This window comes from Cyprinus carpio, unplaced genomic scaffold, assembly GCF_018340385.1.
Source record: "Cyprinus carpio isolate SPL01 unplaced genomic scaffold, ASM1834038v1 S000006759, whole genome shotgun sequence".
NCBI lineage: Eukaryota > Metazoa > Chordata > Actinopteri > Cypriniformes > Cyprinidae > Cyprinus > Cyprinus carpio.
The window spans coordinates 1,571,800-1,594,768 of record NW_024879356.1 but is presented as its reverse complement, the minus strand read 5'-3'; the positions used below and the strand labels follow the sequence as shown (position 1 = coordinate 1,594,768).

At 35.6% G+C, this 22,969-nt stretch overlaps 1 protein-coding gene and 2 pseudogenes across 1 annotated transcript; 2 read left to right on the top strand and 1 right to left on the bottom strand.

Annotated features, from left to right (window-relative positions):
• Positions 1–262: 262 nt before the first annotated feature.
• Positions 263–1,243, top strand: LOC122144789 (annotated as a pseudogene).
• A 2,981-nt stretch (positions 1,244–4,224) lies between these two features.
• Positions 4,225–11,569, top strand: LOC122144770 (annotated as a pseudogene).
• A 1,386-nt stretch (positions 11,570–12,955) lies between these two features.
• On the bottom strand, positions 12,956–19,333 carry LOC109113652 (solute carrier family 22 member 2-like). The gene is made up of 11 exons (XM_019126469.2): positions 18,811–19,333; positions 18,607–18,710; positions 17,832–17,986; positions 17,511–17,679; positions 16,477–16,591; positions 16,298–16,401; positions 16,012–16,226; positions 15,816–15,924; positions 15,605–15,717; positions 13,304–13,403; positions 12,956–13,218 (listed from the first exon to the last, which is right to left on the bottom strand). Exons 1-11 carry the CDS (start codon positions 19,225–19,227, stop codon positions 13,131–13,133), a joined length of 1,689 nt encoding a protein of 562 aa, XP_018982014.1. The 5' UTR covers positions 19,228–19,333; the 3' UTR covers positions 12,956–13,130.
• Positions 19,334–22,969: the final 3,636 nt, after the last annotated feature.

Here is a 22,969-nt window from a genome sequence, read left to right as displayed (position 1 = left end):
GCTCACTGAGTGCTCTATAAAAGATTTAAACATTAGTTGTCTTTAAAGACACACTTTTTTGTCTTTTTCACAGCAGTTCGTGACATCAGGAATTTAGCTTCTCAACAGGTAGAGACTTGAATGCTCTAGCAGAGGAGGTTCTTTTGTCTTCAGGTCTGAGCAGCTTTAAAAATGCTCTGCTTTGGCAGAACAGACGTTCACAGTTGTGTCGTCTACTTGCATTAGAAATCGCTTTGGACCCGGAATCAAAATTCTGAGAATAATGAACAACTCCACACAGCCAACACCGGACACCATCGACACAAACTGTCAAGGAGAATGTCGACCAAAATCGAGCGCGCTGTATATTTTCTACTCTTCTGTGGTAGTGCTGGAGTTTATATTGGGTCTCCTGCTGAACATTACAGTTATCCATCTCTTCATCTTCAAGCTCAAGTTCTGGAAATCTAAGACCATTGACATTTTCCTGTTCAATCTGGTCCTGGCTGACATTTTGTTGCTGATTGGATTGCCTGTAAAGGCATATAACTTTCAGCAATGCAGTGAAGAGAAAGTAGTGTGCAAGTACAGCTCTTTTTGCCAGTTTATCAACCGAGGAGCCAGCATCGCCTTCCTGACAGTCATCTCCATTTATCGATATTTTAGCGTGGTTCTCCATCCTGGGAAGAGAAAAGTTCTGAGGATTTTGAAACTTTCGCCTCAGATTTCTGTATTCATCTGGGTGCTGCTGGGAATTTTGACCATTCCGGCCATGTTGCAAAGTTTTATCAGATGCAACAGCAGTGAAAAAGATGAACTCACCACCATTGTTTCTACTGAGGGGAAATTGTTTTTTTTACTCAGATTTTCATCCCCTTTTTTGTTCTTGTGTACTGCTCTATACGGATTATCAAAAGACTCAAACAGAAGTCGGTGGGCGACAAGACTAAACTCTGGAGAGCGATGTTCCTCGTCACTTCAGTGGTTCTCGTCTTTGCTGTCTGCTTCTTGCCATATGCCTTTACAAGAGTGGTGCAACTAAAGATCAGTGGGCTTGTGATGAAAGAGGAAAAAGTTACTGTGGTTAAACTGTTCGATGGGGCTTCTTTGTGTCTCTCTTATCTAAACTGTCTGCTGGATCCGATCCTGTACTGCCTGAGCAGCAGTAAATTTAAGAAGTTATACATATCAATGTATCTCCCCTTTCTACTGGAGAAGGTACAACCTGAAAGTCCAGAAGATACTGCAGATGACTGAACTAAGTTGGGCGAATTTCAGGCAGTTTCTTGCAATTGCATTTTTATAAAACATTTTGAATAGTAAATAGGTAGTTGACACATACAGTATCGTGTCTAAGATTGATTTATTTTTTCATTTTTAAAAAAAAATATAAGTCTGGATTTTAGGTTAACATTTTTAGGAATGTATAAATTGCAGAAATGTATGTTTTAAGCACTGTGACCATTTTAAATCACATTTGTTTTCTGCATTCTAGTTCATTTTAAATTGCCCTGCGTTGTGACAGATGTACAAAAAGATGTCAAAACAATTAGCTATATGCTTTTAAAAGTAGTTTTAGATGAAGTAGCATGTCAAACTGCAGCAAGTCCATTAATTTTTTAATTCGCCTCCTGTTTACGTGTCTTGCTTATATTGGACTTTCTGATGTGAGTGATTTAGATTTGTAAATGTGACTCATGATTTGTATTCTGGAAACTGGAAACGTATGATTTAAGAAACTTCTCTGTCAGGCACAGAGGATGAAATGTGTAAAATTTCATTGTTTTCATTTTTTTTTATTTTTTTGCATGTAGCATAATTATGATTTTTAATATTGATAAGTAAAGAACATTTTATCTCAAACTGAATTTTATTTCCACACTATTGCAAAAATAAATTTTTCTAATGAGCATAAAGATAAAGAGGTCTTCTTGATTCTTACCAGTGGTGTCATTTGTTGTTTGCCGGGAATCTCTGACTCATTCTCAGTTGCACCAGAATATGTGGCTTTGGATGGATCTTTAAGGCATCTAAATTCCCAGTAGAGTTGAAGGGACCTTTTTTCTGAAAAGCTCAGATATGTCTAGACTTGCCAGTGCGCTAAGAATGCGGGAGATAAAATATGTCCTGAAAGAGAAAGTTATGTATAATGGAGAAAAAAGAGTGGTGCGTTTTACCATACAGTGTAAAATACACTGCATTTGATGGTGGTGTAAAACTCCAAAAGAGTAATGCACATGCCACAGATTAAAACTGTCATTTGCATATCTTCTTGTAAATATAATTTGAGAACTACAACATTTCAGAATTGAAAAACTGAAATGATGCTTTTCTCAATTACATAACCATCATAACAACTTTACCTTTAATTAACCTTGTTCTGTAAGAGTTTCTCCTATAACGTACCTGGACTGATAAGAGAGAGCAATGCATTTTGTTCCGAACTATAAAACCCTCTGCAACTGCTTCAACTGAAGCTGAAGGATAATTTTGGTCATTTTGGCCTGGATTCTGTTCGGAAAGTGATATGATCAGATGTAAAATCAAAATTTGCATTGAGATTAAAAAAAGAAAACGAAAGGTAACATCTACATCTCTATATTAGCCAATAGCTAGGGCACATGTTTGATTTTGAGATTAGGTGCAGACATAACAGTAGATGACACTTCCTTCCCCCATACAACTACAAAACAAACAGTAAATAAATTGCTCTGGATTAATAGAGGTTGTGTGAGAAAAACAGAAATTTGGCAGATTAGGACGGGATTCAAATTGCAAATATGTCTGTGAAACAAATTTCTCTAATTACCCCCTGGATAACTAGTCACTGTACGATACTACTACCGGCATAGCTCGCTAGTTCTATGACATTAACTGAAATAAGCACAAAAAGTGTGATTTTTACAAATATCCATATTTCCATTCCGAAGATAACTACTTTCCACCTCAAAACATCCAACAAAAAACCATGAACATATTCAGGTGAGGTAACTTACTGGTAATTAGCGAAACACTCCATTAATATGAGTTGAACCTCAAAATACAAGTTATGGAAATATTGTGAAACAGAAAGGTTCTTCAGATGTTAAAGGTTCTTTATGGAACCACAAAAAAGGTTCTTCTATGGCATCGTAAAGCACCTTTATTTCTAAGAGTGTAACAGCAGACAACACCCCACTTTATAGGTTTTTCTTTTAACTATGTAATATACCAAAACTTATAATGATGTCAGCAAAACAGAAAATGTAGCTGACAATTTAACTACATACTGCAAGCTTAGATTTCAGGGGGTTTTTTTCCGGACAAAATCAGATTAAAGAAATTTCAATTCCAAATTTTTCAGAAGAGTAATTTGTATCTAAATTTGTCCAATAATAATAATAATAATAAATAATATTATAAATTAAATATCAAGGTATAACCAAATAATTAATTGAAAGATTTATACAAAATACAGTACCATTACCAAAACGCTAATAAACAACTAACAAACTAATAACAACACCATCTAAAGGTGGTATTGAGACAAGTGATTACTTGAAAACCTGTGATTGCTTTCTACTGTTTTCCTCAATGGGGGGTAGAGTGAGGGAAAAAAAAGCTTAACTAGTGTGTTGTCCTATTGCACTATTTGCTTATGTTGGTGTCAATTGCTCCATTTTCCCTTCAGCTCAAATCTTGATTGCACTAGTTTTTCTTTATAGTTGCTTGGCTCAGTGTTCACAATTGCAAAATTAGGCTGTTCTGTTTGTGTATTGAGTTAGCATAGGACGGCTCCTGTTTTCTCAGTTGATAATTAACTTGTTGATTTGTGACATTGAAGAGAATATACTTTTTAAAAGGATTAAATTGATACATAATTAATTGGATTATTTTAAATGCTGTACTGAGTTTTTGTCTGGGTCTCAAGAACGAGCCGTTTGTTTGTTTAATCAGTGGCCTAATAATTAAAGACTTTATCTGCCTGTCCTTTTTTCTCTATATCTAAATAAGAAAAACTAATTCAAAGCAACAGACTGTAATGTAGTTGCTAATGGGGATCCAAATAAACAAATATCTCATTGTTTTTTAATGCATTTTTAATCTTTTAAAATCTTAATGCCAAGTACAACCAATGATGTCGATCAAATAAAAAGTCCAGCTCTGATAAATCATGTGATCAGAAAGAGTAATGGTGGGTTCAAACAACACACTGAAAGACAAACACATCTTGACCTGGTCCATGTCCTTGTTAGGACAATGATTGACTGATGAGTGACGGCACTATGATGTTTGTTGTACTGACATGCTTAAAAGATTGAAAACCTCTCAAAGTCCCTGCGTGTCAATTCTCCGACATGGAGGTTCACAAAGCAGTTCTTTTAGTTTGTCTCTTCCTTTTTACAGGTAAGCCAGCAGATATTTATTCATAGTGCTTAATTATAAGACTATTTCTTCTATGCTATAGATAATAAAATGAACCAATTTAAACCTATAATTAATAGCATTTATTTGTGTATGACGGATATGATCATGTTTCCCTTCAGATTTCCTCAGGTGCCACAGCCAAAGCACAGGTAAGAAGATCTGCTCATCTGCAAATGTGTTCACGGTTTATGCTTTCATACATAGAGTTCTGTCGATCTAGTCTGAAATCTTTACCTTTGAGAAATATTGTGTAATACAGTTTGGTAGGGGCTCACATGGGCTCTAGTTTAAGAGGTTTTGGCCTTGTTGGTTTAGGAACATATAGTAGCACTAGTTCATCAATACTAATAAATCATGTGTTTGTGACTTGAAGCTCAGTTTATCCTTTTCCCCATCTTTTCTCATTCTGCAGATGTTTTGGAAGCATATATAAAAACAGATGGGGCCTGGATAGTGAAATTACCTAAAAGTCAATACACTGCAAAAACAGTGGAAGATTGTGCCGTCAAGTGTAACAAAGAGACTTCTTTTACATGCAGGTACATGTCAGACCATTACAAACTCTCAAAACATATTCTGCGGTACTAGACTGATCTAATATCAACAAGCGAGGTGTAAATTCCATTCTATAATGATAATGCATTTGTATATATGTGCTTTGCAGGTCTTTTTTATACATCGAAAAAGATCAGGATTGTGTAACATTACCTGCCAACTCGAAAACTGATCAAATACTGCGAAGAATGAGTGCTGCCCTCTATGAGAAAAGGGGTAAGATTTCATAGCCCAGTCTATTTTATTACTTTACAGATTTGAAGTTTTAATAACCAATGATGTTATGAAGGACCCCTTAAAATCATTTCGGCATACATTACTACTTACTTTTAAATCAGCTTTAAGTACATTACGAATTTTAAGAAACTTGCAATGCTTTTTCAAAAGTCAACCTGAGTTAATATATAATCCAGATTTATCAAAGTGTAGTTTTGGTCCATGTAAGTAAACAAAGTGAAGAGGATTATCTAAAAATCTATCGTCCAGTGGGGGGTTGCTTTTTTTTTAAAGTGCAAATTAATCAAGTACTGTCTAGGTTAAACAATGAAATGTTTCGATTTTGGGTTTCTTGAAATATGCCTGTTGGATATTGTCTTAAACATTCTGTAGATCAGTGGTTTTCAGCTGGTGCTACAGGACTCAGATTTTACATTTAAAATCCTTTAGTGATCCAACACACTACCAAAATTATGCTTAAAAACAGATTTATTGATATTGTCAAACTGCATAAGACCATCTAACTAGACTAACACAACAAAAATAAAAAATAGATAGAATTATAGTGGGATTTTATATGGAAGATGAAACATTGGGCCAAAATAGTGTGTTTCACATTTTTTTCACTCTGATATTGACATAAATAGATACAGGAAGATACAGGAGATCTGTTTTTGTGTCACAGACAATAAACCTTTTGAGAACCATTGCCCTAGCAGGCCATAAGAATGTAAAGAAGCTACCAATAAGAAAACTGCTACACTATCATACAAACATATATCTATAATGGCTAGCTTAAAACACAATGAAGTGTTTTTAATATGTTGTAATGAATGCATTGAATTCCTTCTTACAGAGTACTTACTGGAATGCGTGAATGGTATTGGCATGGACTACAGAGGTACAAAATCCAAGACAAAATCAGGAAAAGCATGTCAGCGATGGGAGGGAACTTTCCCCCCATGTGCCAAAGTATATCTCACAATTTGACTTTTTCATTCATAACGCAATAAAAGAGAAAACAGCTATACGAAATACAAAAACTACAGTGGTCAGCTAATTAATGTAACTTTCCATAGCATAACACCAAAGACACATCCAAAAGCTGACTTGGAGTCAAACTTTTGCCGAAACCCGGATGCAGATCAAGGGGGTCCCTGGTGCTATACAACAGATGCAGGGAAACGATGGGAGAACTGCGATATCCAAGATTGCGCAGGTAAATTTACCGAACAAACTGCTAAATAGTGGTGGGATATCATACTGATGGGAAAATCTCATGCAAAAGTTATTCTAACTAGCCTGCTCACTCTGAAGAGCATTGAAATTGAGCACTCTGAAGGAAGCACTCCCACTTTCTCTTTTCTCCTTTATGCAGTGCTTGGTTAAAAAACAACAACAACAAAAAAACAACAACAACAAACAAAAAAAACACTGAATTTAATTCCCTGGTAATCACAACCATAATAATCATCTCAGGTATTAAAATGAATCAAGAAGATGTGCTACCCAGAATAATGCAATCATAAACAAGAAAAAAATTATTTGAAATGTCCTTTCACTAACGACTTGGTGGATAAGGGATTTAGTTGTTCACTTTCATTCAGAGAAACACTTTTAAGGGAAGTACAAGTGTGCAAAAGCACAATTTGGGATTGACCCTTGAATCTGCTCTTAAATATTTGCAGAGGAATGCATGCAATGCAGTGGAGAAAACTACAGAGGCAAGATCTCCACCACTGCTAGTGGATTTACCTGCCAGCGCTGGGACTCTCAGAAACCCCAGAACCATGGTTACATCCCTTCAGCGTGAGACATTATCCTTTATAGCACAATTGGGAAGTGGTCTATTTTGTGCATACTTTGACTGTGGTCTGTCTTTTGTAGCCTTCCTGATAAGTACTTGGAAGAGAACTATTGCAGGAACCCCGATGGAGAGCCCAAGCCCTGGGTTTTTACCACTAGTCCGTCTAAACGCTGGGAATCTTGCAACATTCCTCGATGCAGTAAGCAATGTTCTTGTCAACCTGAAACACAAGTGATTAGTTCATCATTAACTGTGCATTGTTTTCTTGTAGCAACTGAACCACCCACAATTGTACCGGAGCTTACCTGTGCAAGTGGAGAAGGTAGCTCTTACAGGGGCACCATTGCGGTGACAGTCTCAGGAAAAACTTGCCAGGAATGGTCATCCCAAATTCCCCACAAGCATGCTAGAACTTCAGAGAACTACCCATGCAAGTAAGCATAAACATGATGGCCTTGATGTACACTGAGGTTTTGTTTAAGGTTTCAAACCCTACACGTGGAGGACCACCTTTGTGCCAAGTAACTAATCAAGGTGTTACTGGATTACAGGCAGGTGTTGGAGCAGGTTCAGAACTAAACTCTGCAGGACAAGGCCCACTTTAACTCGAACAGGAGTGTCCATTTCTGCTCCTGAAAGGCCACTGTCCTGCAGAGTTTAGCTCCCACCCCATTTTAGCCTGAACCAATTTATCAGTCTCAAGGATTACTAGAAACATCCAGGCAAGTGTCTTGGAGCTGAACTCTGGCAGGACAGGACACTTTAGGAGCAGGGTTTGACACAGCTGAAGAACCAAAGATACAGGCTCCTTCAGGGTAAAACGATTACATTGTCTTGCCCCCGAATGCAACTAAAATTTTTTTCCATCCTAGAGGCCTTGATAAGAACTACTGCAGAAACCCTGATAATGAAAGAAGTCCATGGTGTTACACCACAGATCCCGAGACCCGCTGGGAGTACTGCAATGTACCTAGTTGTGGAGATCAGCCTAGACCTGGTCTGTGTTGAAGGAGCCATTACAAAACCATATCTCATTAAATGTAGATTTTGGTGTTTTTTCTTAATTATTTTCCTAAGAACTGGAAAAAGAGCCATGTACTATAACCTAAATATGTGATTTGCAGAGGAGCCGGTGATCCCTGTGGGTGAGGAATGTTATGAAGGTGATGGAAGCTCCTACCGTGGTGCCATGTCAGAGACTGTCAGTGGAAAGAAATGCCAGTTCTGGACATCCATGGAACCTCATCGACATTCCAAATCACCTCAGAGTTTCCCGAAAGCGTAAGACACTATACTGAATTCCATCATCTTGAACAGTTGCAACCTTTAGCTCCACTCATTTCTCCTCTGGCTGCTGTCATGATTTCGCCCATCATGCAGAGATCTGAGGAGGAACCTGTGCAGAAACCCAGATGGTGACCGAGCCCCTTGGTGTTACACCACAGATCCCTCAGTTCGGTGGGAGTACTGCAACATTGAGCGGTGTGACAACAAGCACAGCACACAGGAACCCCCTATCAAGCCAACAAAAGTAGTCCCAACAGACACTTCTCAGGAAACAGGTTTATCCATCACAAGCTAACAGATTATATCAAAGGTCAACTGTGCCCTAGTACTGTCTAAGGGAGGGTGTGACTAACAATGTACTTTGATTCTTTTTTTGCAAGATTGCAAGGTTGGAAATGGAGCAAGTTACCGGGGTCCCACATCCACTACTTTAACGGGAGTGACCTGCCAAGCATGGAGTTCTATGACCCCCCATCAGCATGCCAGTTTTACCCCTGAAAGCCATCCAGACAAGGGTCTAGAGTCGAATGTAAGAGTATGCAGAATTTTAGACATTTTTGAGGGCGATGACTAAAATTTTAACACAGTTTTTACTTGGCTACTCTGTTAGCAATGCAGAAACCCAGACAGTGATGTGAATGGCCTGGGTGCCTATACAACAGATCGAAATAAGAAGTGGGATTACTGTCAGATCCCAGACTGCGGTAACCAATTCTTGATATTCCTTTTGGAAATGTTTGACTCCAAAGGCAAAGGAAATTCCTGGATGCAAATTGCTGATACCGGCGCTTAAATACAAAAATTCAGATACATGACATGCATATTACTTTTTAACCAGATGGCCTGAAATGCGGACAACCAGCAGTAAAACCCAAGCGGTGCTTTGGGAGGATTGTTGGGGGATGTATTTCCAAAGCACACTCGTGGCCTTGGCAGATCAGTCTTAGGACCAGGTACCAGATAACCTACCTCTTTCTACCCTTGTACTAGGCAGAAATTATATTGTAGTTATTAACAATCATTTTCTGTCATACCAGAAGCAGAATTCATTTCTGTGGTGGAACACTAATTGATGCCCAGTGGGTCCTAACTGCAGCTCACTGCCTAGAGAGGTAAATGACTTTTTTTTTTTTTGAAGGCACAAAAAGGCAAATAAAGGGTTAATATCAAGCAAAAAGTGAAGTACAAAGTGAAGTACAAAAAGTGCAGTGGTTCTTGCTCTGCTTCTGGGAATCCACAACCCTGTACATTTCATTTGTCTGTGGACTTCTAAACAGGAGTTGACAACCATGTACTGCACTAAAGTTAAATGTGGTCATACGATTATGCAGGTCTGAGAGTCCATCTGCCTACAAGATCGTGCTTGGAATCCACACAGAGCGTGCAACTGAAGCATCAAAACAGGATCGAGACGTTTTCTAAGATTATTAAGGGACAGCTGGAACTGACATCGCTCTTCTCAAGTTGGACAGGTTAGCTTCCTGTTGCATTGCCATTGCAAATCAAATAACACACTGTGAATCTAGTGAAGGCTGTAATATTTTAGAAGATTCCCCAGTACTAACTTTTGAAACTAGTCTAGTCTAATTTAGCAACCTAATTTGACTTATAATGACATTAAGACAGCAAACTCATGATTATATTTGATTTTAGGCCTGCATGCATTATTAAACGATAAGGTATTGCCTGCTTGCCTACCAGAAAGGGACTACATTGTGCCAAGCAATACTGAATGTTATGTAACAGGCTGGGGCGAGACACAGGGTAGGTTACTTTAAGTACATACAGCTAAATGGATTATTTATTATACTAAAATATTTCATATCTTCAAGCCTTTCTATTTCCTAGGAACTGGTGGAGAAGGTTTCCTGAAAGAAACCGGCTTCCCTGTAATTGAGAACAAAGTCTGCAACCGTGCATCATTTTTGAACGGCCGTGTGAAGGAGCATGAGATGTGTGCAGGAAACATAGAAGGTGGAACGGACAGTTGTCAGGTAAGGGACCTATTTAGGTTCTTCTAGATTCAGTGACTTAATTTGCTCAATTCCAAATCCTAGTGAGCTGCCTACCTGGACAGTGTTTTTAGGCATAATCATGAATACAAACATAAGTAGCCTTATAAAGTGCCTCACTTGGCCAAATTACTAGAAGGAATTGTATAAATGTGTCACTGATAAAGCAATCTTTGATACAACCAAATGCTTGCATATGCTATGAATTTTGTGTACTTGTTAGTGTAGAACTGTTAGCTGGATATACTAATATCCAGTGTTGGGGAAATAACGTGAGTTATTACAAAAAAGTAATGCAAAAGTACCGTAACACTACTTTACATAAAAAGTAACTAAGTAATGTAATTAGTTACTTTTTTATAGAGTAACACAATACTGTAATCATGCATTACTTTTAAAAATAACTTTCCCCAACACTGCTAATATCGGACTATTGCAATATTAGGGTTTTGAGTCTCAGGTACTTTATGTGAGGAGCAGTGTTTTCACAGGTTGTTTTTCATGTCTGCGGGTTTAAGCGACCCCAATAACGTGCTATTTAACCCCTAAAAGTAGAATTTTACCAGGGGAACCCCATTAAAAACATGTATTTTACCTCACCGGAATGTGATTTTTACCGGGGGATCCTCCTCGAAACATGATTGGGCTAGTTTTGAGTAGCAATTGGGCGGATTTTGTTGTGAAAACCTGGCAACCCTGGTGAGGAACGCTATTTGTGTGGGATGCTTCAGGTTTGGAATACAGCCATTGATCTAAAGTAATGATTTACTCCCAAAAAACAATATTACACTACAATCATTTACTCAACCTGTGGAGTTTTTCACATATGAGATTTGACAACCTAAATTATGACCTTTTCCTCACACTCATTTAGGGTGACAGCGGTGGGCCTCTCGTCTGCTACTCACAGAACACCTTCGTCCTTCAGGGAGTGACGTCATGGGGTCTTGGCTGTGCTAATGCCATGAAACCTGGAGTATACACCCGCGTCTCCAAGTTTGTCAGCTGGATAGAACGCAGCATCAAAGAAAACTGAGAATGGAATAGTCGAAACATAAGCAAATGATGTGTGGAATTTAAGTGTATAACTAAGAATGTAATAATGAATATGTTATTGATTCATAAGCTGTTTTGAGGTTAAGTAATACACCCTGTTCAGAAGTTATATGCACAATCCGGATGTGTTCCGATCTGAGCCGATTCCAAGTGATCATGTTTTATTACAGAACTCTTCAAAGACCTTAAAATGTAATCAGATCTAATATAAAAATGTTTTCCTACATTAAAGGGGCGGTAAACATCTTTAGAGAAAGTCTCTTTATTTTGCTGTTACAGTGACAATGCAATGTTCAAACCAAGTGACAGAACAAATAAGTACAATAACATTTACTATTAGCATGAATAATTTAAGCCAACATTTTAAAACATACATACTGTAGATATGTTACGGAGTTATTTTACATTTTTTAAATAAACATTTTGGTCAAAAAATTTATTTTAAAAATGTAAAATTATAAAAAAAAAATACAGTAACTAGTAATGAGAACAATAATTACTACGGAAGAGGATTAGGGCCAAGCAATAATAAAAAAATAAAACCATCTCGAGATTAAAGTCATTATATTGCGAGATTAAACTCATTAAATTTTGAGAAAAAAAGTTGAATTACAATCTTGAGAATAAACTCATTAAATATCGAGAAAAAAGTCGTTGTGTTTCGAGATTAAACTCGTTAAATTTCGAGAAAAAAAAAGTCGTAATACAATCTTGAGAATAAACTCATTAAATTTCGAGAATAAAGTCGTTGTGTTTCGAGAAAAAAACTTGTTAAATTTCGAGAAAAATAATCGAAATAATCGTGAGAATAAACTCATTTAATTTCGAGAATAAAGTCGCTGTGTTTCGAGAAAAAAAGTCTAAATGAAATGTAGAGAATAACGCATTCGATCAGTGTTCATTGCACAGCCTATATCTTTCAGTAACAAAGGAAATACTATAAACTTTAGCTAATTATGACACAATAATAATTAGCACACGAACTTTAAAGTGAATTTGCAAGCGGCTAGGGCTTTTTAGAAGAAAAAATCAGTCCAATTTGCGCGCGATTTGCAGGCTACTCGCTTTTGTCCAACATGAAATGACAACCAGAGGACAAATGCAAGGTTATATCGCTTGCTTCACCCAAATGCACTCTGGCACTTTGACAGCTATGATAAATTAAAACTGTACGGCATTGCCATTAATGGCGTGTAATGTAATGAGTTTATTCTCAAGATTGTATTTTGACTTTTTTTCTCGAAATTTAACGAGTTTAATCTCGAAACACAATGACTTTATACTCGATATTTCATGAGTTTATTCTCAAGATTGTATTTCCACTTTTTTTCTCGAAATTTAACGAGTTTAATCTCGAAACAAAACGACTTTATACTCGATATTTCATGAGTTTATTCTCAATATTGTATTTCAACTTTTTTCTCGAAATTTAATGAGTTTAATCTCGAAACACAACGACTTTATTCTCGATATTTCATGAGTTTATTCTCAATATTGTATTTCAACTTTTTTTTTTTCCCTCTCGAAATTTAACGAGTTTTAATCTCGCAATATAATGACTTTAATCTCAAGATGGTTTTATTTTTTTATTATTGCTTGGCCCTAATCCTCTTCCGTAAATTACAGCTCTGAATAATTAATGGTCCTTTGAACATTTATTTTTAGCTTGATTACCTATCAAACAAAACTTGTTGATCATTGAGAAACTGATTTCAGTTTGTATATTTTGATTAAATCCTCTAAAGAGAAGGGATAAGTAGCATCACTTAATAATAAAGTTAAGGAGGTTGATGTTTTCTGTCTCAGCTCAATCAGACGGCTGTAACTTCTTTGTTCGATGTCACATCAGAGGGCAGCAAATTCTCTAGCTGTTGACTCTTCAGCTGGTTTTCTTTGTTTCTGCGTGTACAATTCACATTTGTGAAGAAACGTTTAAGATGACAAAGGTTATCATGGCGTACATGTGCAGGGAGTCAAACCTCACCTGTTTGGACATTCGATGTCATCAATGGTTTCTGGAAGAGGCACACCTTTGGTTTCAGGTAACAGCAGAACTAGTCCACCGGCCACGAACGCAAGAGCACCTGTGAGAGAGAGCGTTCACTTCAACAGCCTCACACTGCAACTAGAACATACTCAACGTCACAATATCATGGCCAAGGGTGATATCTGTTTGTTTATTTTTGAGGGGCACCAGTGAAAGTCAAGCTTGGACATGACCAAAGGAAAACCTTTTTAGTACTAGTTTCTGTGTAGTGTGCAGAGGGGAGCAGGTTTCAGATGCTGCAATAATAAACAGTGTACTTTGGAATAAACAAAGCAAAACTTCAATTGAATTTGACTGGAATCCACATAGAAATGTTTATCCGATGGGTCAAGGTTTGTTTGGATAGCATTACCATGCTAGCCCCTGGTTTTAGATGCTATAACTACACCATTTAAGAAGCAAAAACATTTAAATAAATAAATAAGTAAATAGTGTATATCTATTAATAATATATCCATACATTAATACATACTTCGCTTTGTTAGTGGCCATTTTTGCTGACAATTTTTTTAACAAGTAACTTTTTAAACAAGTAACAAATTACAGATTTAATATAAAATATATATTGTAAATGAAATCATTTTGTAATATTATAGTGCATTTTACCATAGGCTATAAATAATTATAAATACATGCTTTTAAAAAAAGCATGTATTTTTTTTAAGTAACATAAATCACAGATTATTATATAATATATAATACTATATATATATATATATATATATATATATATATATATATATATATATATATATATATATATATATATATAATTGTAATATTACACAAAGATAACCTGAGTAAATACAAAATGCAGTTTTGAAATTATGATTTCATTTAAAAAGTGAAAAAAGCTGCCCATACCTGCCCGGCCCTATGTGAAAAAGTAATTGCCCCCTAAATCTAATAACTGGTTGTGCCACTCTTTTCAGCAACAATTGCGATAACTGGCAATGAGTCTTTCACATTGCTGTGGATGAATTTTGTCCCACTCTTCTTTGCAGAATTGTTTTAATTCAGCCACATTGGAGGGTTTTCGAGCATGAACGGATTGTTTAAGGTCATGCCACGGCATCTCAATCGGATTTAAGTCTGGACTTTGATTTGGCCACTTCTAAACCTTCATTTTGTTTTTCTTGAGTCATTCAGAGGTGGACTTGCTGGTGTGTTTGGGATCATTGTCCTGCTGCATAACCCAAGTGTGCTTGAGCTTCAGGTCACAAACTGACGGCCGGACATTCTCCTTCAAGATTTTCTGATAGAGTGCAGAATTCATGCTTCCATCAATTATGGCATGTCATCAGACCATCACACTACCTCCACCATGTTTGACTGTTGGTATGATGTTCTTTTTATGAAATGCTGTGTTGGTTTGACATCAGATGTAACAGGACACACACTTTCCAAAACTTTTGTCACATCAGTCCACAGAATATGTGTCCAAAAGTCTTGGGGATAATCAAGATATTTTTTTCGCGAATGTGAGATGCGCCTTTGTGTTCTTTTGCCTTGGAACTCTCCCATGGATGCCGTTTTTGCCCAATCTCTTTCTTATCATTGAACATGAAATCCTCATTTAAAAATGGCATTTTGTATTTATTTGCATAATCTTTGTGTAATATTAAAATTTGTTTGATGATCTGAATCTTTTAAGTTTGACAAATATGCAAAAGAAAAATAAAAACCGTGAGCGGGGCAAAACCCTGTTCACAACACTGTATATATATATATATATATGTTTGTGTGTGACCCTGGACCACAAAATCAGTCTTAAGTGTCAATTTTTCAAAATTGAGATTTATACATCATCTGAATAAAGCTGAATAAATAAGATTTCCATTGATGTATGGTTCTATTTGAAAATCTGAGAGTGCAAAAAAATGTAAATACTGAGAAATTCGCCTTTGAAGTTGTCCAAATGAATTCTTAACAATGCATATTACTAATCGAAAATTACGTAGGTTTTGATATATTTGCGGTAGGAAATTTACAAAATATCTTCATGGAACATGATCTTTACTTAATATCCTAATTATTTTTAGCATAAAACAAAAATCGATAATTTTGACCCATACAATGTTTTTTTGGCTATTGCTAAAAATATTCCCCCACGACTTAAGACTGGTTTTGTGGTTCAGGGTCACATATACATATACATATGGTAAAGTTGATTATTTATGTTTGGTGGTCTACCTAACAACACAAACAACTCAGTTCGACTGTACGCAAAATTAATACCGAAAATAATGAGAGGTAGCTCTAGCCAAATGACAGCAAGCCTGTAGAGCAGGAACGGTGCTACAATCCCACCAATGTCACACAGTGTGGAACAGGCCGAAACACCCAGATTTCTGAGCCAAAAAAAACATCAGATAGTAGCATTACTGACCAACATGTCCAAAAACAATCATTTACATATAGTACGATGTCTCTTTGCATTATAACTTACCTGATAACAGTGGGATATAGTTCAGTATTCACAAACACTACCATTTCAAAAGCCATAGTGATGCCCAGCCGTCCAACACAAGCAACAGCACTTTTTAACCAGAACATACCTGTGGAAGATACAAAATTTAAAGTAAATATACATATAACCACCTGTTTTCGGTCAAATTGAATTATAACTCCAAATGGTAACCCACTGTTGGGAATGAACGCTGTGATTAAGCAGGCCGCTCCTGCCACGAAATTCGCAGCTGCAAAAGGAAGCCGGCGTCCGATCCGTTCAATAGTGATGAGAATGAGGAAAGCTGCTGGCAATTCCACGATTCCAGATATGAGGAAGTCCACATACACGTTTCCTCCGAGGATTCCCAGCCTCATGATGAGCCCCTGGTAAACCACAGCACTGGTGAACCTGGCGACACAATGGACAGATTACAGATGGATGTTCACTGCACTTAACACAGTGTTTTGAATCTCACATACCAGTTGAAGCTCAGGATGAATGTGAATTTTCTCAGTTTGGAAGTCCTGAACAGGTCCATGAAAGATGCAGTCGAGGTGGAGTCTGGGTTTTCATCAGTTATTGTCTGATAGATGAAATTGGACATTTAAGAGACATTTGGCCATATTTTATGCTCATCTTCACTGTGTAAACTCTGTACCTCAATAATCTTGGACAGTGTCTTTTTGTTCTCTTTGGCTATTGCTTTTGTGATCTCCATTGCTTCGTTTCTCTTGTTTTGGCTGAGGAGCCATCTTGGTGATTCAGGGATAAACCTGAAATTCAGAGTGTATTTAAATAATGCAACATGGCTACATTTACCCAACACTGTGTACCTCAAAAAGTAAAAAAACAAAACAAAACAAAAAAAACATTTATTTACATGTAAATATCTTAAATGCATTTAGGAATTTTCTTTGTGTTCATACTGAAAAAAAAATCTAAAAATATTATAATGTTCAAGAGTGCATCATCTGGAAATATTCATTTGAATTATGTTAACAAATGAACTAAAAGTGTTTTTTTTAATGTAAATGCACATCAAATGTGCAACAGATATAAAAAAAAAATTCTTATTCTTAACCAAAGCTGCATTTTTTTGACAAAAAATATAGTAAAATCTGTAATACTGTGAAAAATTATTAACATTTTTCTATTTTAATATATTTTAAAATGTAATTTATTTGTGGGACGGCGAAGCTGATTCATCATCATCACTACACCATTCATTATCACATGATCATCCATAAAAAATCATTCTAATATGACGATTTTGGTCCTCAAGAAACCTTTCTCATTATGAACGTTGTTGAAAACATTGCTTAATGCTTTATATTATGGTGAAATATATAATAATATTTTGTGGAAACCCTGATAGATTTTTTTCTAGGATTCGTAGATGAACAGAAGAAATATTTTGTAACATTACTGTAACAATACGGTCACTTTTGATTAGTTTAGCGCATCATTGCTGAATAAAAGTATTAATTTCTTTCAAAAAATTTATCCTTATTTATATTTAATCTGGAATATTCATTTTAAGTTCATAAGAAATTAATAGAAAACTAATTTTATGAAAGTGGGGATTATAAAAGGACGCACTGTTCCAACACAAATTTGCACACACACAATTTGCAAATATATCTGGGAAATACAATCTTCCATCTGTATTACACATAATGCACAGGCTCTTACCAATAGTATGTCAGGAAGCAGATGTAAGGAATGGTGAAGAGCACCTGTAGCCAGCGCCAGTTTGGTATAAAGTAAGCTAAGAGAGGAAGAATGAGAATGCCCAGACTGAAGAACATCTGATAGATCACTCCCACCATTCTCCTGTATTCAACACCAACCAGCTCTGTGACTGCAGCCAGAAAACAAGACATAATGGAACATGAGGATATCTGAAATATCAAGGATCAAAGTAAACTTTTAATGCAGCCACCTCTGCATCTGAACTGAATATACTTATATTATACTTAAGCATAATTAAAGAATTTGAAAATGTTTTGTTACTCAGGACATATCCAGCCATCCAGCCGCCCTTCACTCCAAAGCCAAAGAGAACTCTGAACACCAGCAGGGCGATGTAATTGGGCGACGTGGCCACCAGAATCCCTGTTACTCCAATGAAGAAGTTTGTCATTAGGAAACTCTTCATTCTGCCGTATCTGAAAAGAACAAATATGAATCAATTAGATCATTACTGAAACATTTGTTCTGTGCATGCCAATAAAAACAATTTCTTGGTGTTTTTAAAAGAAATCTGTTCTGCTCACCAAGGCTGCATTTAACTGATCAAAATACAGAAAAAAACAATAATATTGTGGAATTACAATTTATAATAACTGTTTTCTATTTCAATATGTTTTAATTTCATGTTTAAATTTAATGCATCCTTGCTGAATAAAAAAATCTTTAAAAAACTGTATTATATTAATCTTCATTGCACTGAATCAGAAAAATTTAATTTAGATAATAAATTACTTTATTTTAGTGCAAAAATACCTGAACAAACATACATTTTCTTGAAAAGTAACACTGCATAATATATTAAGACTTGTTTTCAGAGAATATCTTCAATATGAGGGCACATTTTTTTGGCATATTTTTAAATATAAACAAGCTAAAAACAGTTGTTGCTTATCAATCTTACAAGGAATTAAATAAGAAAAGTAAATTAGAAACTCAAAATGCATCTATGTAACATTGTAAATTAGAGAGAGAGAAAAAAGGAGGATTGGGAAACCAGTAAGTATACTAAGTGACACGTAGTAAGTGTCAGTCATACTTGTCTGCCAGGTATCCAATAGCAATGCTGCCCACTAAGAAACCAACACCGAGTGCTGCCTGGAACATGTCAACATACCAGGCGTCTTCGCACACTAGATCAAACTGCAACACACAGGTCTCACTTCAGACATTTAGTTCTCTCATTGCACTTCACACAATTATTACCAAAAGACAGAGCTTGTTTTGTGGTCCCACCACTCACCTCAGTGACGAATGACTGTCTCCCTTCATAGTCGTACTCCCAGCCATCTGAACAGACCGTCATCGGTAGAGTAGAAAGCTGGGCCTGGGTGAGCTCACTTTCTGGATTGTCACAGGTTAGACCGGTGGCGTTCCAGTCCATGTTCAGCTTCTGACACTGACTGTACGTCACCCCTGTAGAGCTGTTCATCAAGGGTACAGTCGCCTTGCGTGCATCTTGAAGACTCCAGCCGCATCTTTCGCGAATCTCACTGACACCCGGGTCATGGCACCAATGTTCGGGGGTGAAACCCTGGAATACAATCCCGACGTATACAAAAGAAAACGGTACAGAGACCAAGCAAAATATGGAAACAATTCGCATCTGGCACCGACCGAACTTGCCGGCCTCCTCTAAGATGTCTTCAAAAGTAGTCATGGTCACTGTACAGCAACTAGTGGAGGCCTTGAAGGGGTCTGCAGCTGTAAAAAGATGTCTGTTAAGTTGAGGCACAGTATTTACCCACAGCTGGCTGAGCAAAAGTCCAGAGGATGTTGAAATTTGATATTTTCGTGCTGCGATTGACCAATTACGTGCTGGGATGGGACACAGGGGACAAGAAGTTACATTTTAACCCCAGTGACATCTGAAGCCTGTTACGTAATTTGTCACTTTAAAATTTTTTGTTCATCAAGTGTTGTATGAAAATGGTTCAGTAAGTGGTTTAGTAGGCAGACTACAGACTAAATCACGACTTACTCATCTAAACCCTGAAACTCTCTGAGTAGACTTGTTCCGTTTAGACTGTAAAAAAAAAGCAGATAATAACGTTAAAAAAGTGAAAACCGAAAATAAAAATTATTTCAAGCTGAAATAAAATATGAACATTAGATTTAAAAAAACTTGTGAACATTAAAAATGTTTCCTTGACAACTGAAATAATTTAAAGCATTAAAATTACTAATTGGAAAAACAGCAAAAACACCTACAAAATTACTAAATATTAAACAAATTGTTAATGAAAATATTAAAAAATTAATAAATAAAAAAACTGAAATATAACTATTCAACTAAATTGAAGCATTAAAATTACTAACTGGAAATAAATAAAAAAAATAAAATGAACTAGCACTAAAACTAAGGCTGAAGAAAAAATAAAGAAAAAACCTACTTAACATGGCATAAACACAAAATTACTAGAACTTAAAAAAATTGACTGAAAATATAATAAATATAATATAATATAATATAATATAATATAATATAATATAATATAATATAATATAATAAAGTAAAACAAAAATATTAAATGAAAAATAAACTATATATTTAACATATTTCAGATGCCAAGGATTCTAATATTTATTTTCTTAAAATTACCATCTATATAGAAATGTCTACTATAAAAATTAAAGCTGAAACTTAATATTAGATGAAAAACTTATTTCAGTTAGATTTCAAGGCAACATTTCTAAAGTTCATTTAGTTTCTAACTGGAAACAAATTACAACTACAACTAAACTAAAGCTAAAACTGAAATAAAAATAAACTAAATGTAAATAGTAACATAAAAAACTAATAAAAATACCAAAACCACATAGGAATCTCTTTTAAATCATAAAATTATTTAAAAAAAATATTAATAAAAAAAAAAAAAACACTTTTTATATAAAATTTTTAGAGAAAAACAAAAAAACCCAAAAAAAATACACACCCAGAAGATCATATATTTATTAAAAAAATAACACAATAATATCTCAGCATAAACTATTTAAATCCCAAAACAAGATCATAAAAAGCATGACAAATACAGTCTGAGAAGAGCTAAAGCCTCTTTCAGGAAAAAAAAAAACACTATCTCAGGACCTTCTCTTGAAGTATTTCAGAGAATTGTACCGTACAATAACCCATAAAGCAGGCGCAGACATTTTTTCAGTAAGGAGGGGGGAGCACGTGATGACCAAAAGCTATCGAGTGCACCGTCCACCTTCTGCCCTAAAGGACAGAAAAAAAAAAAAAAAAAAAAAAAAACTTTCCACCAATGTGCAAAGTACTAAAAGAGACACATAAGCATGCTTTAACGCATCTTGTCGTACCGTCTCAGTAGCAGTGAGTTATGACAGATATACAGAACTGGTGTGATTTTATTTGGCAACCATATATGTGAGGAATACACTGATGAATGGTAATACAAACCTATGAGACAAACTAGAAGAGTCGGAGTGAAAAACACTGTACACATGCTGCCAAACAGGACCAGTGTCCTGTTGTACCTTCACTGCCATGTGAGAAGAACATTTTGGTAAATCATTTCTGGAGAGCTGAAAGCAAATCTGTGACACAACTTATGTAAATATATGTATCTTTTGTAAAGTCAGCAAAACAACGGGAGCTGAAACTGATTCAGCAAATAAAACATAATTTTTGCAGGTGTTCAGGTTCAGGGCATTGTATTCGGTTAATAGGACTGGCAACAAAACTCTCTGGGAAAACGGGAAAAGTGCTTTGTAAAAGGGTTTCTGTCACCTGTTGTACTTGTGGCTTCTTTCATAGGCACCAGTGTCTTCTTTGTAAAACTAATTAAAAAAAAAAGAAACGATTAAACAATAGGTAACACCTACAGTAAAATTCAGTTTGTTAATGTTAATTAGTGCTTTAGATGTCACCAACTAACCATGAACAATACTTTTACAGAATTTATTAATCTAAGTTCATGTTATTTCTACATATTCTAATACATTTGCAACATTTCAAGATGTATAAATAAACATTAATGTATAATGCATAAACTTAAGTAATAGAATTTTTATAAAATTAACAGATTAATAAATTCTGCAAACAACAAACAAACAAAAAAACAAGTTTATTGTTATTTCATATATGGAGCCAAAGGGAAATGGTGATTTGAGGAAAAATTTCAGTGCTTTTGCATTCTCTCACAAAGCCTTTTGTTTCCCCCAAAAAAACTTTGCGCAAAATTATAATGTTCCCCTGAGACACTATGTGCTTGCTTAGTCGCAAAAGAACTGAAATATAATTTTTCCACCAAAAAAATTTTATTACCAAAACAAAAATTTTTAAACCCAAAAACAAACACAAAAAAACAGAAATTTCACAAGTGAAGTTTCTCAGAAGAATACAAATGTTTTGTGAGCAAATGCTACAGTTTTGCATTCAAACACAAAGTTTATATGGGAAACAAAAACATTTTGTGAGCGAATAACATTTCTCAGGAGAACAGAAAATTTCTGATCAATCGCAACAGTTTTGTGAGCAAATGCAAAAGTTTTATGAATGAACACAAAGTTTCTCAGAGAACTGAAAAAGTTTAACGATCAAACGCAATAGTTTAGCGAGCAAAGTTTCTCAGAGAACCGCAAAAAAACTGAAATACAATTTTTCCTACCATCTCATTTTTTTTTACCATCATGTCCCATTATTGAATTGAATCTTATTGTAAAGTGTTACTAAACAATAATGCAAATAAACACCACAAAGATGCAATAATATTTCTTCTGATTGTGATGAAATATTCAGATTTTAAAGGAAGCCTGCTGCAATCATACATGCAATGTCATTCCTTCATGGCACAAAATCTCTGTATGCGCTCGGGGTTCTATTACGGCAATTAAAACATGCTTTTTATCAGAACAAGGGGAAAAAAAGCATCGCACCAAAACACCCACTTACAGATGGGTGTTATGGTTTTTGATGAACACTGCTAAAGGTGAACGTCAATGCAGAATGCAAATGTGAAGCATGATATTCAAAGGGTTCTGATTTAAATATGAACTTGGCAAAGCGGATCAATTTCCTCTCGGTTGCTACATGGCTCGAGATATCTGAAATACTGCTTCAGATTTTAGTTTAGAAAAAGATCTTTGACTGTTTTCTGCCACAATCATCCATAATGTATTTTTCCAGTGACTTGGTGAATTAACAAAAAACAGAATCCCCAAATCTTTAAATAACAATAAAAAAAATTTATATAGTCCATTTCTGTAAGTTTGTGGGAGACTGAATTTACATATGATGCTGTACACAATTCATCTTAATCAATGGAAAACCGCACACACAACAAATAAACGATCAAATGACAAAAAACGTATTTTGTCAGAAAGGCATTGAGTCTATTTTGATGGACGAATTGACCAACTTGCTCTTGAAAGCTGTTTCGTAA